Below are 15,330 nucleotides of genomic sequence, written 5' to 3'. Positions count from 1 at the left end.
GTACGCTTATTATAGGTTCAGTCCCTCCGGAGCAATCTGAGGTTAAGCATCTTGATCAAGGGCACAGTGGCGACAAATTTACCAGCCCAGGGGCCTCGTTTATAAAGACGCATGTAGAATGATCCTAAATGTAAACATACAACAATTTCTGAAATGTTGTTGATAAAATGTTCATGTGCACAAAAAATGTTCCTAAATCCCACTTTATAAATCTTAAATTCAAGTACAATGTGAGCTCATCAACTACAGAACACCCAAACATATGCATAGTATAATAAATATAATTGATGTTTAAACATCACCTTTTTGTATGGAAGTCGTGGAAAAGGTCGACATCGGAGGTTTGGAGCTCAGAACCAGTATTTCTCTCGTCACCACAGGTGGGTAAGTTTGTCCTTCCATGGGGACGTTGGACTGAATTGTGTTCCTGCTCAAAGTCTGTCTACCTCGGTCTTCTTCTAGGGCTCTTTGGGATATGACAGAACGCTCCTCTCGTTTAGGGGGCATCGTTTCTGCTGAGCATGGGAGAAAACGAGAAAATGATACTGCATGATCATAAGCCTCATTTCCTCCTAGTGATATTACGTGTTATTGAAATGCAGGACACTCACCAGATATCTGCTGCTCTCTGCCGGTGACCTGCATGCTCTCTGAAATGCAATGCAAATTTCCAGAATGAAAAAATATATCAGTTCCTTTGAACCGTGAATTATGAAAACATTACAATAAATTACTCATGCCTAGTGTGAACGCATTAAAAAAAAAAAAAAGCCCTGTATTCAGAATTTGTAATTAGGAATTTGCAAAGCAATACTAAAATTGTAGAATTAACCTCCATTTTTTGGCCTTGAAGGTATTGAAGACTCCTGATAGGTTGATGGATTGGTAGAGGTTGGTGCACTGGTGGTACTGAGCGCTTTCTGATTAGAGATGGGTAAAGGAGCAGGTAAAACCTGCTGTGGTGAACCTTTGAAAAACCAGGCTCCAGACCGCTTCAGCATCTTAAGGAAAGAATAAATAGTCATTTGGCAACTTCAATGTGATTTTAGTGCACTGATTTATTCTAATTGGCCACTACTAACACATTTGTGCTCAGTTTAGCAAACTCTTGCTTGTGTGAGTGAATTTTAAGAGTCTGCTAAAGTAATTCTGGCTTACAACAGACTACAGCCAAAGGGGGGAAATGTAAATTTCATTTAAAAATCAGCCTTGTTTCTCCATCTTTGCTGTTCCACTTTCCAAGCTCCAAGTAATTTGATACGATGTGAAGTTACAAAAAAGCAAAGCAATTTTCAAACCTAATTGAATCTTAAGAGATAAAACATACATAACAACATTAGCTAGGATTTATAAACTCGGAAAAACAGGATGGATTGTTTACGGTAGCCAGGTTATTGCAAAAATAATGCTGAATTACATAAGTTTGTATGTTTTCTTTTACAGCACCTGTGAATCTCATCTCAGCCAATTACCATCCAAATAAGCATCAGCTGGGAGCTGGAATGGCCGGATTATGAAAATGCAGGAACTCTGCTCTGTTATTATGAAATAAAATGTCAGAGACTCAATGAATTAACCGTAAAAGGGATTCAGGCTTCACGATCTTGTTGCATTAAAGAGAGTCACATCTCCTGCTGCTACTGACCCCGTCTGACAACGAGACTAACCGTGACTTACATCATCAAAAAGGATGAATCATCTTATCACAGTCAAAGTGTCTTTGAAAGTCAAGAGGTGCTAAACTACCCTATCCATTTATAACTCTGAGTAACAAACAGAATAATTATTCTGTACAGCCACTGAAATATTATTTATAGAGCATTTCTTTAGGAGTTGATTTAAAAATGTTGTCCTTATCAATGGCAGGTAGGTGTAGATTTACATTAGCAAGCACTTAAAGTCCCCCTGTGGTGAAAATCAAGTTTTTAATGTTGTTTAAGGCAAACCATGTGCAAATTCATAAATCAACACCATTGCTGAGTATTTTCTATTTAAAACTGCAGTGATCTAAAGACAGTTCAAAAATGCGGTTTGAAATCACTGGTGTTTCTGACGTCACAAACTTGTAACCAATCACGTCAACGTGCCGGCGGGCTTTAGCATATCATTAACCATGAGTGCTCTGAAGCAGGAGTCTCAAAAAGCCAGGTTATTCCAGTATATTTTTCTGTTGATATAAAAAAATCATGTAGATTTAGCAATATGGCGGGTGTCTGATGTATATTACGATGCTATGATGCTTCTCCACTGACGTTCTAAAGTGTTCAAAGCGTTTCTAAGGATACTGATTTTTAGAAGACAGCTGTCTGACTTGCGAACGGGAACACGGTTTGTTTGTGTAACATTAGCAACACATTATTAGCAGCTGTTTGATAATGTAGTCAAGCAAAAGGCTAATCATATTAATTACCGTTATGTGTCCGACGTTGTAAAAAACGATACCATTGTGCAGTGTTTACTACAGTAAGTTGACCAAGTGGATCTCTGAGCTTGTGCGAGTGAGTGGAGGCGGGGCTAATTAGCATATTCATAGTTCCACGTATAATAAATGAAGCAAGGGTGTAGAGTTACATTCAAGATATTTTAAGATGAGAAGAATTTTTTTTTTCCACAGGAAAAAATAGGAATAAATGTATCATTTTGGTGATCAAAGATGAGTTTTAAGGTATAAAATTATTCACTACAGGGGGACTTTAAATTGAAAGCACACACTTTTCTAAGTATAAACCTCTGCAAAACAGTGGTTTAAACATGAGGGATTCACAATATAAAGAATAATTCACCCAAACAGGAGAACTTTGTCATCATTTAAATCATTCATCTTGTTCAAAACCAACGTCATTTTGTTTCCATAACATTTAAGGAAAAGTTTTTTCTTCATGCAGCTCTTTTCCATAAAATGACGATTTATAGCGATCACGGTGATTAAATGTAGACTTGTGCTTTTCTGATTTTGCATTTTCAAATCAGTGCACCACTTTTGGTTACGACCAACAAGGGTTATTATTGTTAAATAATAATTTAAAAAATATCTAAAATAAAATATACAAAAAAACTTATTGTATTTCAGCTAGTTGCCAAAGCAACATCTAATTTTCAAAGTACTAAAATAACTAAAATGTAATAAAGTAAAAATAATACAAATTAATACATACTATATAGACATTTAAAAAAAAAAAAAAAAAAACTAATAAAAATGACAAAACAAAATCACAAAAACTTTAACTTTAATAAAAATTAAATCTTGTTCAAAATATTAACAAAAAATATAATAATAGTATATCAATAGCCGGGTTTCCATTACAGATTTGCGCAAAACTTTTGCGATATTTTCTAACCGTTGATAAAAAATAAAAAACTATTGTGAAATGACGGCATTTCCATTAACTGATGTTTTATGTGACTAAAATGTAATTTTTTCCTTTCACGATAAGTCTTTCCAAAAACCATGGCAACAGATGTTAGTAGGTTTAAGTATATCGCAGCCATTGCACTTTATTTTTAATTGAAGGGACTTGGGATCGGCCACGTATGAGGTGTTTCTGGGTGTTTCTCCCTCCGATCTGCTTCGAGGTCTTGATAAATTGTGGCATTTCTTTGTTGTTTAGAATCCATTATTCCCATAATTCTTTTGTCTTTTATGAGTTTAATAAAAAACTCTGTCTCATCTATCCAAACATACCGCGCCATCTTTAAAGAATGATCGACTTTTACGTACGCCAGGTGACCTGTAAATGCGAAAAAACTGTTTCCATTGCAGTTTTGCTAAATATTCCTTTTTCGAATTGCCTGAAAAACCACCTCGTGCAAGCGTAAAAACTTTTTTGCAATAAATGGGAGTTTTATGCGAAATTGACGTGTTTCCATTGGGTGTATTTTTTCAATTTGCGCAATTTGAAGGGTAATGGAAACGCAGCGATTGGTACTAAAATAACACTGCAACACAAACAAAGGCCAATATTGTTTGGTGTCAATGTCATCGAACTGGGCACAACATGTCTAAAGAGCTAAATAAGTAAACACCTTAAATTTGGGTATATTCCTAACAATACAAAAATAAACAAGAGCGGTCTGATTTTAGCCTATAGTTGTGAAGTAGTCCATTTAAACTCTTTGCAAATAATATTTTATTTAAAAATATGCACACGTTTACTCTTGTTTGTATGTCAAAAAAATGTAAAAAACATCACATTCAGTTATTAATGACATCATTTAAATGATAGCATATTTTCAATTCAAAATGGAGAAATTCCATAAAAAAGCTGAGTATTTTCCATCACTGTATGTTACTGTGGGTCATTAAACATATCCATCGTAAAATAGTTGTCGAATATTCAATGTTTAGCTACTTATATCTTACTACGCAGGCACGCATGTACTCTTTCACTGTAAAAACTAAAAGCGTTGCGTTGGACTTCACACTCGTCTTCAGTGAACAGTAAGCCCCGCCTTCTTTGATCTGATTAGCTATCATTTTGACATTGACGAGGCAGACCAGCCTAAAAATGTAACTTTTTAAACTGTCTGTCATCCTAACAGCTTTGTGTAATGGAGAGCAGCATGAAGAAATATCAAATATTGGAGGGGACAATTTAGTCATTTCCAATTACTGAAGGGGACTTGTCCCTCTCAATGCCTATGGTGGTTACGGCCCTTCTAAATAGAGTTCGATCATCATATGACTTCACAAGACTAGTGCACAAGTCTACTTTAATGATACTTTTATGGCACTTTTTGCCTTTTTTGAAGCTCGACATTCATGGTCGCAATGAACTGCCATTGTCGGCTCAAATATTCCCCCCCTTGTGTGGAAAAAAACAGCGAATAATGACAATTTTAGGTTTGCATCTCACCTCTTTTTGCTCACAGCAGATTTTGCACAGCCATTTTGGACTGGAACGACTGATGCTTTGAACGCCACACTTAGTGCACATGTTCTGTGGGGGTGAAACACAAACAAGCCTCAGGAGGCTGCGCAGGTGTAAACGCACTCAGATGGCATTAACCTCCTCTGGAGTTCCATCACTACTGAAAAACAGGCCACACACTAAATATCCCCTGCGGGATCAATAAAGAGTCTATTGATCTTTGTGTCTTGTGCCAAAAAAACAGGCCTGTGCATTGCGACTGTGTCTTTATTTTCGATCATATAGACTGATTGGCATCCCTCTTAAATGTGCACGTGGCTCTGTAATGGGCAGGGCATAATAAAGATAAGTGCATATCGCTCATTCATTTCTGCTTGGTTATTTTTGGACAATCATTATTGGAAGACGTGCATTAGATAATTGAATGAGGTCGAAGGCTCTGAACTGGGACACAGCTTATGTCTACCTTTTTGCACTCCGCACACACGACCGCGCTGACGCCCGTAAGGCCGAACTGCTGGCCGCAGAGTAAACAACGGGAGTAGCCGTCACCGCAGGCCGTCCGCTTCATGCTGTCCAGGCGATTTACCAGACGCCTGTGGGACGAAACACGACAAAGTATACCGTCAGCACACTCTCCTCCAAGTGGTTAAATACCTCTACAAATGCACTGATGTAAAGAACTGAGAGTGAAGGCGTTTTGCAAGCAAAGTGCTGAGAGAGAGAAAGAAGGTAGTGCACTTCTTGTTAAGTTAGCACTATTAATTTCTTCCAGTACATTCCTCGGCTGACTCTTGGCTTGTAAAAAAGCTTAAACACACTCGTCTTCTCAATCACTTGGACAGATGTGCTTGGGCTCAGTTGCTCTGCAGAATGAGCGGAAACTCTGAACCAATGTCCCTCTGTCACGGGGGCTCAGGTGTTCGTCAATATTGCTTTTGTCCAGTCCAGTTCTGTGTGAGCTAATGTAATAGCATTCATAGGAGGGAGCTGACCCTGGGGTTTTTATGGTGGAGTGAATGGTCAGAAAAATCCTTTTTGAAAAGTCATTATTTTTGCTAATGCATTTGTGCTGTTAATGCAGAAATTGCACACTGCCCTTTTAAGTATCAAGAAAAGTCAAGTAAAGTCACATTTATTTATACAGCGCTTTATACAATACAGATCGTTTCAAAGCAGCTTCACGGTGTTAATGTTATATAATTCATCATTTATGAAACAAATTCAATTTCAGCTGTAAAGCAGCTCTACAGAAGACGGTGTCATTATTCAGAGCAAGTCAGTTTAATGTTGATTCAGTTCAGTTCAATAACAGTGTCAATGTTGCAAAGTTAGTGTCATTATTCAGCTCAATTCAGTTTAAATTTTGTTCTCATCTGCATTAAATCTACAATATTAATGAATAGCAATTGTCTTATAAACCCAAACTTTTACTACTTTGTACCAGATGTTTCTCCTAAAATGCCATATGATGAATAAAAAAAAAAAACATATGACACAATTTTTGATATAAAACAGAACTACAGAGCTAAAAATAAATCATGCTGATACCATAAAACAAGCAAGACACTTCAGCAAAGTCTATTTGTCTCCATTTAATTGTATAGCTTTCTGAAACAGACATTTGGGATAATTGTTTTAAGCAGAGAAAAATTTAATTGCACAGATTTTTCATATCTCAAGAAACTTAATAGAGTTCTCCATTATGATTTACTTTACCTAAAATATCAAAGTTGTCTCAGTAACACTATTTTTTTTGAGATGTAAACACATTATCCTGTGTTTTGTTGGCTTATTGAAGTGCGCATGTGTGATATGTAACAGGAAAGCAAACTTATTGTTGATTGAAGAGCATCTAGACAAACTATATCGCAAACTTCGGCTCTTTCTTGAACCAAAAAATTATAAAATTGTGTTCTTGTCTGTGCCGATAGCCTTGTGGGCAGCACACCGACATATAGTGCTGTTGCGCTTCGGGTGACCCGAGTTGAGTCCCGGCTCGCGGAGCTTTCCCAATCCTGTCCTCCTCTCTCTCCCACATTTAATAAAAGTATTCACATCTTTCAAAGAAAAAAAAAATAAATCTCTTACTGACCCCAAACTTTTAAATGCCAGTGTACTTGCAATAAAAAAAAGTTTTTTTTTCCTGGGTCTGTCTTACAAAATAAGTCCCATTGGTGTCTAGAAGAGACAATTGACAAGTTAAAGAGATCTCAATCAGGAAAAGAACAAAAGGATGACTTCAAGTTAATGTCTCACCCAATCCTCTCTTGCTCCATGGCCTCCATCATCTTGGCTCTCGCCAGCACACTGTTGATAATTTCCTTCTCCTCATCCGTCAGCTCCTCGGCTCCAACGTTGGACTCCATCTGCCTGCCGTACATCTCACAGCCGGTCCTAAAGCACACAAGCACAATAGTCAAACACACAAACACATCTGCAGCACCGAATGCTTTAATGCACAACCAAAAACACCCATCTGTCCATATTATTACCCAATCACAATTGCCAACAGAGGGGATTTTAGTCCTGCGCATACGGAGACGCATCAGTCGGGAAATAATTTTTTAAAGGTAGAGCAATTACAACAGCTGTTTTTGTGCTTTATCTCCAGTGAAAGTGAAATCTGCTCTGTGCCTTTTGACATTACAGCATGTCATATCATTAATGAGTCAATGCACCGCTCTTTCCGGAGTGTTGGGCAAATTCTATTTCGTCCCCACAGAGACGCTGAACCGCTGATTGAAAATGTCGAGGTGACAGAGGACATGACTGATTGCCATCTGGGGGTGAAATGAAGAGGAGGAGGACACGGAGACTGAATAAAGGGGAAATAGAGGGAGAGTGATGATCAGAAATTACATCACACTCTCACCAGCTCTGTCACTATTCATCTCATCAGCCGTTTCCATAGAAGGCGCGTCCATCACGTACAAGCATACATTCCTGGCGTCTCTAAGGGCCTGCTGGATCTTCAAAGGCTGCACCGAAAACCATCATCAAAAATCAAATGTGTTTGCATTAGCTGTGCTGAAAACCCTGCTGAGATTAATACAAAATGCTGACGCCGACAAAAACGTCAGCCTTGCACTTAAATGTAAACGCTTGCAACTGTAAACTAAGCTATATACAAATAACATCCATTGCAGACGGAGACACATTTATGGAACGATAAACAAAGAAAAGGAAGGAAGCGGGAGACGTTTTGCTCTACAGCTTAACCAGATTTATTACAAGCAACACATTTTGTCTTGGCACTGAGCACATTTTTTTGGCCTCTGAATAAAAGCAATTTGTAAGAAATCTTCTACGATTATGTGTGCAAGCTTCTCTTGTTGGATTTGGTTATAATTTCTCGCGCTTACGCACCGAAGTATTTTCCATTTATTTGGTGTGGACGTTTCACAGCCTTTTGCCAGTCTATTATTAACATGCAAAAGCAACATCTGAAAAACCATTTGTCACAGACTATAATAGATTAGGAGCCAGTCCATGTCTTTCTGGTAGGGTCAGTTGTTGGGGGCAGTGCATCATTGTGCCCTAAATGTCATTTTCTATGCCGGGATGTTCAGGACATTGACTGCATTATTGTATTAATGGCTAAATCAAATTCAATATCACTGAGCCATGAAATCTAGACAGTCTCATAAAAAGCAAGCACAGCTGCCAAAAGAGAACAGTTATATGTTAAACATCTAATTTTGGTACAATATATATATATATATATATATATATATATATACACACACACACACACACACACATTGTATATATAAAAGTAGGCCTATAAAGTCTACTGTATCATATTTGATGCACAAATATATTAGGCCTCTAAATTATCAACATGATGAAAATGTTTGCAGTTGTGCATAATCAACTACATGTACATATTTCATATGTCAGGCTTTAGAGGGTTAAAGGGATAGTTGACCCAAAAATGAAAAGGATCCCATGATTTACTCACCCTCAAGCCATCCTAGGTGTATATTACTATCTTCTTTCAGACGAACACAACTAGAGATGTATTTAAAAATATCCTGGCTCTTCCAAGCTTTATAATGGTAGTGAATGGGGGGTGAGATTTTGAAGACCAAAAAATGCATCCATCCATCCATCCAAAAATAATCTATAAGGCTCCAGGGGTGTAATAAAGGCCTTCTGAAGCAAAGCCATGAGTTTTTGGAATAAAATTATACATATTTAAAACTTTATAAACTAAATAACTAGCTTCCGGCAGACGACCGTACGCATACTGCGCAAGTCGCAAGTGACGCGATGTATGACGTAGGATGTAGAAGTATCGTAAGCTTAGACGCCTCTCGCAGTTTAAACAAATAGAGCTGTGCATTTCTCTTTAAAAATTCTTGTTTTAGAATTTTAATTCATGACCAGTGTTTTGTTTTGCTCTATCCTCTACGCTTCCGCGTTTGTCATTAAATATACATTAAATATGTATATTTTTCTTACAAAAACCCATCCCTTTGCTTCAGAAGGCCTTTATTAACCCCCTGGAGCCGTATGGATTATTTTTATGATGGATGGATGCATTTTTTGGGCTTCAAAATCTCGCCCCCCATTCACTACCATCATAATGCGTGGAAGAGCAAGGATACTTTTAAATATATATCTCAGATTGTGTTGGTCTGAAAAAAGATAGTCATATACCAAAACAGATCTGAAGAACCTATAATGAAACATCAAGAACATTTATAATCTTCAAAGAACCATATAGCATAAGAAGAGGGTTCATTAATGAAAGCAAGTTGCTGCAAAGAACAAGTTATTTGTATCAGAGATGGAGGCCAACAGACCTTCATTGGCAATCTGATTTCACATATTAAAACCTAAATGCCACATCATTGTGCCCTGGAACCAGATTAGACATTTGGCACACGATACCGAGTCGGTTTGATCAGCGATGTCAGCACGCCTGGATTTGGCAAACGCCACTTCTTTTCCGCACCTGCCTGTGGTTGCCAACATCCCTGCACACATCCACAATCTATATCCTCAGCTGTTCCAGCGTGGCTGATATTATTGCCTATAATACACTCTAGTGAGCTCTTGTGCTGTGATTTATATACGCCTTGGGGCTTGTAGACCCCCCAACCACCCGGCCGCCTCTAGCAAAAACACCTGCTCCATTCGTCCACATACACTTTTTCCAAACCAGTCCTGAAATTCCAGAATACAGTAGGCCTATTTAAACACATCAAGACAACTAATCTTACTTCAAACCACCAGAATGCCTCAAGCAGGTTAACGAGATGTGGGATAATGATGCTTGGATTAATTGGGGTCGTTATTCATCGAGTGGGTGATGAACGGAGAGATGTGCTGGGACGTCTGTAATCATATCAAAGAAGAATAAGTGGACCAAAAGAAGTTTTACACATGATGATTTAGATGCTTAATCATGTAAATTGTGCTGTTGTTTGCATCTTTTTGTAATTTGGATAGATTGTGTTGCATATTGCACGTGGCAACAATGGTCATGGAAAGACATTATTTGCTCACCCTCATGTTTAGACATGTTATAGACCTATTTAAGAAAAGAACTAATAACAAAATGAAATAAAACTTTAACTAAAATGAAAACAGAAGATGTAAAAATAAAATCCGAAATATTAACAAAAATACTAAAATAACACTGCTACAGGAACTTTGGCTATGATCTTTTTAAAACATCAAAGGCTGGCATGCTTCAGTCTTGTAGTGCGCACTTGGCATTAAGCTCCATTCGCATTAAGCCATGTTGCTAATGTGGGAGATGAGAATTCAAATCCAGCTTGACTTTCCACCACGTTGTCCACATCATTTCTCATTTGTCATCTTTTTACTTTCAATAAAATGGCCAAAAAAGTTATTTACAAAATGTACATTGATTCTTCTGCGAACATAACCAATAAATCAGGTGTTGGGAAGCTTTCATAACAGGAAAGAAAAGGCGCGCTAAGCAAGCAGCTCCGGAACACAGCGATGCCAGGTTTGCCTTGCTGCGCTGCCAAGAGGAAAAACCCATGTCACTTGGAATTCATCAGCAGCTGCCGAGGAGGAGAAGCGTCACTAGCCCACGGAAATGCTCCACAAATTGACGTGAAGAAAAAGAAACTGAGGCGTTTTAGCTCCACAATACAATTCGGTCCTCTAAGGAATTTTACAGTGTGCTCCCTATGCACTTGCGAGCGAGTGTCTGTGTGCATGTCCATTGCAAAAGGCCCAACGACCTGGAGAAATGGATTTGAACAAAGCCCCCCAAAAAACGCATTATCTTTTTGCAGGAAATAGAGGCGATAAGATCAATCTAACTTAAGGAAAACAGAAAAGAAAAGCTGTATACATGTCACTTAAGACTTGATTTATAAAAAGCATTTAATGCATGCTCTGCAACAAGACGAGTTGCATGTGACATTTCTGTTTATTCACCAGCATGATGCAGTCACCGAAAGTGCATGTATAAAATTTTAAAAAGCCTTGATACACTGTATCTGACCTACTTAACTTATTCCTGTAACATACACTCTTCTCACAGAATGCACACTAACACAACATCAGCATCAGCACGCACAAGATCATCCACCTACTCTAGACGTTGAGAGCTTCACTGGTAAGAAGCGGCTTACCAGATTACTGAGAACCCCAACAAGTTTATCCCTTTACCGCCATTTTGATGAGTCTCCCTTTGAGTTAACGGATGCAGAATAGTGATAAATCCACAGCTGCGTGGATGCAGAGCTGACAGTGGACTGTCAAAGAGGGTTACCCTTATTTTTAAATGCCTTTGAGCGGCGAATGTATTCAATGGGGGAGATATTTTCTACACAGCCCTCAGCAAAGTGAGAGGAGTACCTCAAGGCTCTGTTTTGGGACCTCTGAAGCTCTGATTATAGAGTAAAAGGAGAATGTTAAAGTCAACATTAAATGATATATGTTTCTGGTCTTATTGTGAATGATTTAGTGGTGCACAATCTTTCTGATCGCCTCTGATGGCTGATGTCACTAATCCCTCCCTGACATACAGAAACCACATTTCACCATCCAAACAATTCCTGATGGATAAAATAATGCATGTTCCCCATCTTAATGTGAATAATTCATTATTTGCACATTATTGCTAAGACATAAATGTTTTCATGTCCTCATAAGTTTTCCTCAAAACTGTAATAACTTGCTCTGCTTTGGCTGACGTCACCAGAAACCACTTTTCACAGTCCAATCATTTCCTGATTGATAAAACCAACTCTTGTGCTGTATTTTTTCTGGTTAAATATCCTGTTAGACTTATGTCACAATATGGAAGGAAAACATTGCAAATGCCACTTCATGCTGACAAGATTTTAAGTATTTACGCTACAAATCAATGCACAGGGACGTTATACACAGATGCATGACGTCCTTGGCCATCTGTCTGCAGTAGGTAAGCACACAGCTGGTTCTTCAGTATTTCAGTAATGCTATAGCCCACGATGTCTCTAATATAGTGTAGGGGGCATCCATAGAGGATTTACCAAAGGTTTCATTTACCACTGAAAGAAAACAACAGCTAGATGTGAAAAATTACATTTCATTATGATTGCAAAAATCTATTAGCAATAAATGCTTTCTTTTCCACAAAACATTGGAATTATTAACCCTATAAATCCTACTCTATCATATGTGTTACGTAAACGTGTCTAAATTATCAACACGATCAAAATGTTGCTAAAAATACCCTGTTGTACACAATCTCCAACATGCCTTCTGTCATCTGATTGATAGTTTAGACTTTTTATCAAGTAAAAGGCCTTTTAGTATAATTGTAAAAATCACGTGTCTTTTTGCTGTGAAATCTTTACTGATTTTAAAAGTAAACGTAAGAAAAACTTTTATATTTTTGGTAATATTTTAAGATGAACATTTACTGGACTGAAGTAACTTATGTTTACTTGATTATCCAAACATAATTGTTTAGAAAATATGATACATCAGGCTTTTGAGAAACGTTTATTTGTACATCTTTCAATCATCATTGTATTGCATTATATGTTATAAATGCATTTAAATGTCTTATTTAAGACATATTTTCTTATTTGAGACAAATAATTAGAAGATATAGAGTAAGAACTGATATTTATATGCATTATATGCAATCTGCTATATAAGATCTCATTGATTTACATTAAAAGCCATCAGAATTTCATCTTACTTTTTTGGCCATATAAATAGCATCTGCACCAAATCGCATATTTTTGCTCAGTTTGGGCTTCTGAATAAATAGGTGTTTTTATTCTGCTCAAGTATGAACTCCATATTCTCACTATATCATACTATATAAAAGCCTGATGTATCAAATATGATAACAAAAAACATGCAAAAAATTTCTTTTAGATTTTGCCTAAAGTCCCAATAAACTGTTCCATTTTCTGACTATTATTTTATATGTCAGGCTTTACAGAGTTAATACTTACAGCAGTGATCAGTTTAGCTGTAGAGTATCTAACATTGCCTACATTTAATTCTCAGCACTAACTTGAGTAAGTAGACACTGCCATTAAGTCTTGTAAAGTGCTAACAGTCATGTTCTGGATGCTTTGTATTTTCAGTTCTGATAGCTGAGAGCAAAGGCAGCCACTAATCATACACATAGCCAGTCAGGCGTTAAGGGATTAGAGAAAGATCTGAGCTGAAAGAATGCCGGAGTTTAGACTATGACTATAAGAAACCTGGATGGGACGCAATCATGACCTATTCTTCAGCCTGTGGTGGCCCGAGGCCTGTGCGCACTGCATGCAACATAACAATTCACATTTACTGAGACTGACTTTGTTTTTCAATGATCAGACTCTAAAATGTTGCAATGCTTTGATATGCAAAGGAAAAAGGTATTTTTAAGATGAAACTTTCTCCTGTTTAAGAACAAAGAACTGTTTTCCATTGTAGATGTGTCTGTCAAGCTAAATTTATTGCCTTTGAATGCCGTCAGATCCCGGTCTCGCACACAAAAGCACGGCCCAGAGAGAAAAGACTCAACTTCCCATTACATAACGCACACTCATCATGAGCCTTTTGAGGATGTTGTTCAAAAGCCCTATGAGCTGTTCACAACTATTTGATGTGCTGTCTCATTTGATGCTAAGCAACTCAAAGCCGATTTCAATCTAAGCACTAAAAACTGAGTCTACACAACCTGCCGTGAATGATGTGAAATTTAGCTTAACGCCCAGAGAGCTTTTGCATTACAACATTTAAAGGGGACATATCATGAAAATCTGACTTTTTCCATGTTTAAGTGCTATAATCGGGTCATCTACCAACCCAGAAACCTTTGTTTTGTCTTTCTCTGCAAGCATGTAAAAAAACAAACCGCTCAGATTTCGCTCCCCTAGTGACGTAGGGGATCTTATTATAATATTACCGCCCCTTAATCTGCACTTTCCACCCATGGCGCCACCATTTTGTTTTTGCAAGCGACAACGGTGTACCAGTTCTAACACCATGGCAAAAGTTCGAGCAAAGCATGCTAACTGTTCTTTCAGTTTGTCGGTTTACTGACAATCGTCATTTTGGCTGCGTGAGATTCTCCAGCTTTGTTGTTGTTAAGCAACCTAAGCACGAGCTGTTAAAGCTCCGCCCTCTTCTGGAAAGGGGGCCGGGAGCAGCAGCTCATTTGCATTTAAAGGGACACACACAAAAAACGGCGTGTTTTTGCTCACACCCAAACAGGAGCAAATTTAACAAGCTATAATAAATGATCTGTGGGGTATTTTGAGCTGAAACTTCACAGACACATTCTGGGGACACCAGAGACTTATATTACATCTTGTGAAAAGGGGCATAATAGGTCCCCTTTAAATCCCATTTTGCCCACCAGCAAACCAAACTCCACCAAACTCATGCACAAAGTCGGGATCAATTCCAAACACATCATGTAGCATTAATTGCACGACATGCATGAACCTCTCTGCCATCTGTGTTGAAGCATCTGTGCATACAGTACTCTACAGTGATGTCTAATAATAGAGCTCGCTGCCACGACCGGTCCAAGATTTTACAAACATTTGTTTTAATGCAAATTATCCATCAACGCTTTTATAGGCATGCATATCAATCATCAAGCTCCTCCTGAACGAATGCATCTGGAAAATTTAACTACAACTTCACCTAAATGGCTTAAATGCAATTAAATGCAAGGCCTCTGTGCACATATAGCAAAACACATTCAGGACTATCTGAATATTTGTGTTGAATTAAAAGAGCCCCGTAAGTTGATGCAAGCTGTCAGTGGTGTGAAGTCACTCACCGCCCCTGATGGTGAGATGCTCTCCTCGGCTCAGCAGCAGTACAGATGAAGATGTGTCTCTCTCTCCTCCACACTGGTGCAGGAATGATGCTTTAATACTGTCTTTAGGGAGAAGAAAAGCCAAACCCCCACCCCCTCCTGTCTAACCGAGCTGCGCTGCGATCCAATGAGAAAGAAAGAGCA

General features: G+C 38.0%; 1 protein-coding gene and 1 long non-coding RNA gene across 4 annotated transcripts in view; one reads left to right on the top strand and one right to left on the bottom strand.

Moving 5' to 3' along the window:
- Nucleotides 1-2,793, top strand: part of LOC127520667 (uncharacterized) — a 15,105-nt gene extending 12,312 nt beyond the window's left edge. The window contains exon 2 of the long non-coding RNA XR_007932174.1: nt 1,444-2,793. This is a non-coding gene — a long non-coding RNA (uncharacterized LOC127520667). The remainder of the gene's footprint in view (nt 1-1,443) is intronic.
- Nucleotides 1-15,330, bottom strand: part of rph3aa (rabphilin 3A homolog (mouse), a) — a 22,109-nt gene extending 6,779 nt beyond the window's left edge. For 2 of the 3 annotated variants that reach the window (XM_051909040.1, XM_051909041.1), the window contains exons 1-7: nt 15,148-15,330; nt 7,128-7,265; nt 5,335-5,464; nt 4,854-4,937; nt 833-1,001; nt 612-650; nt 303-515 (exon numbers count right to left, since the gene is read on the bottom strand). In XM_051909040.1, coding sequence (XP_051765000.1) covers nt 303-515; nt 612-650; nt 833-1,001; nt 4,854-4,937; nt 5,335-5,464; nt 7,128-7,252 — 760 coding nt within the window. In that variant the 5' untranslated portion in view covers nt 7,253-7,265; nt 15,148-15,330. The remainder of the gene's footprint in view (nt 1-302; nt 516-611; nt 651-832; nt 1,002-4,853; nt 4,938-5,334; nt 5,465-7,127; nt 7,266-15,147) is intronic. The other variant, XM_051909043.1, reaches the window with a different exon arrangement.

Source organism: Ctenopharyngodon idella, chromosome 10 (assembly GCF_019924925.1).
Source record: "Ctenopharyngodon idella isolate HZGC_01 chromosome 10, HZGC01, whole genome shotgun sequence".
Taxonomy (NCBI): Eukaryota; Metazoa; Chordata; class Actinopteri; order Cypriniformes; family Xenocyprididae; genus Ctenopharyngodon; species Ctenopharyngodon idella.
Note: the sequence above shows the minus strand (reverse complement) of the source record. Positions and strands in the feature narration are given on the sequence as shown.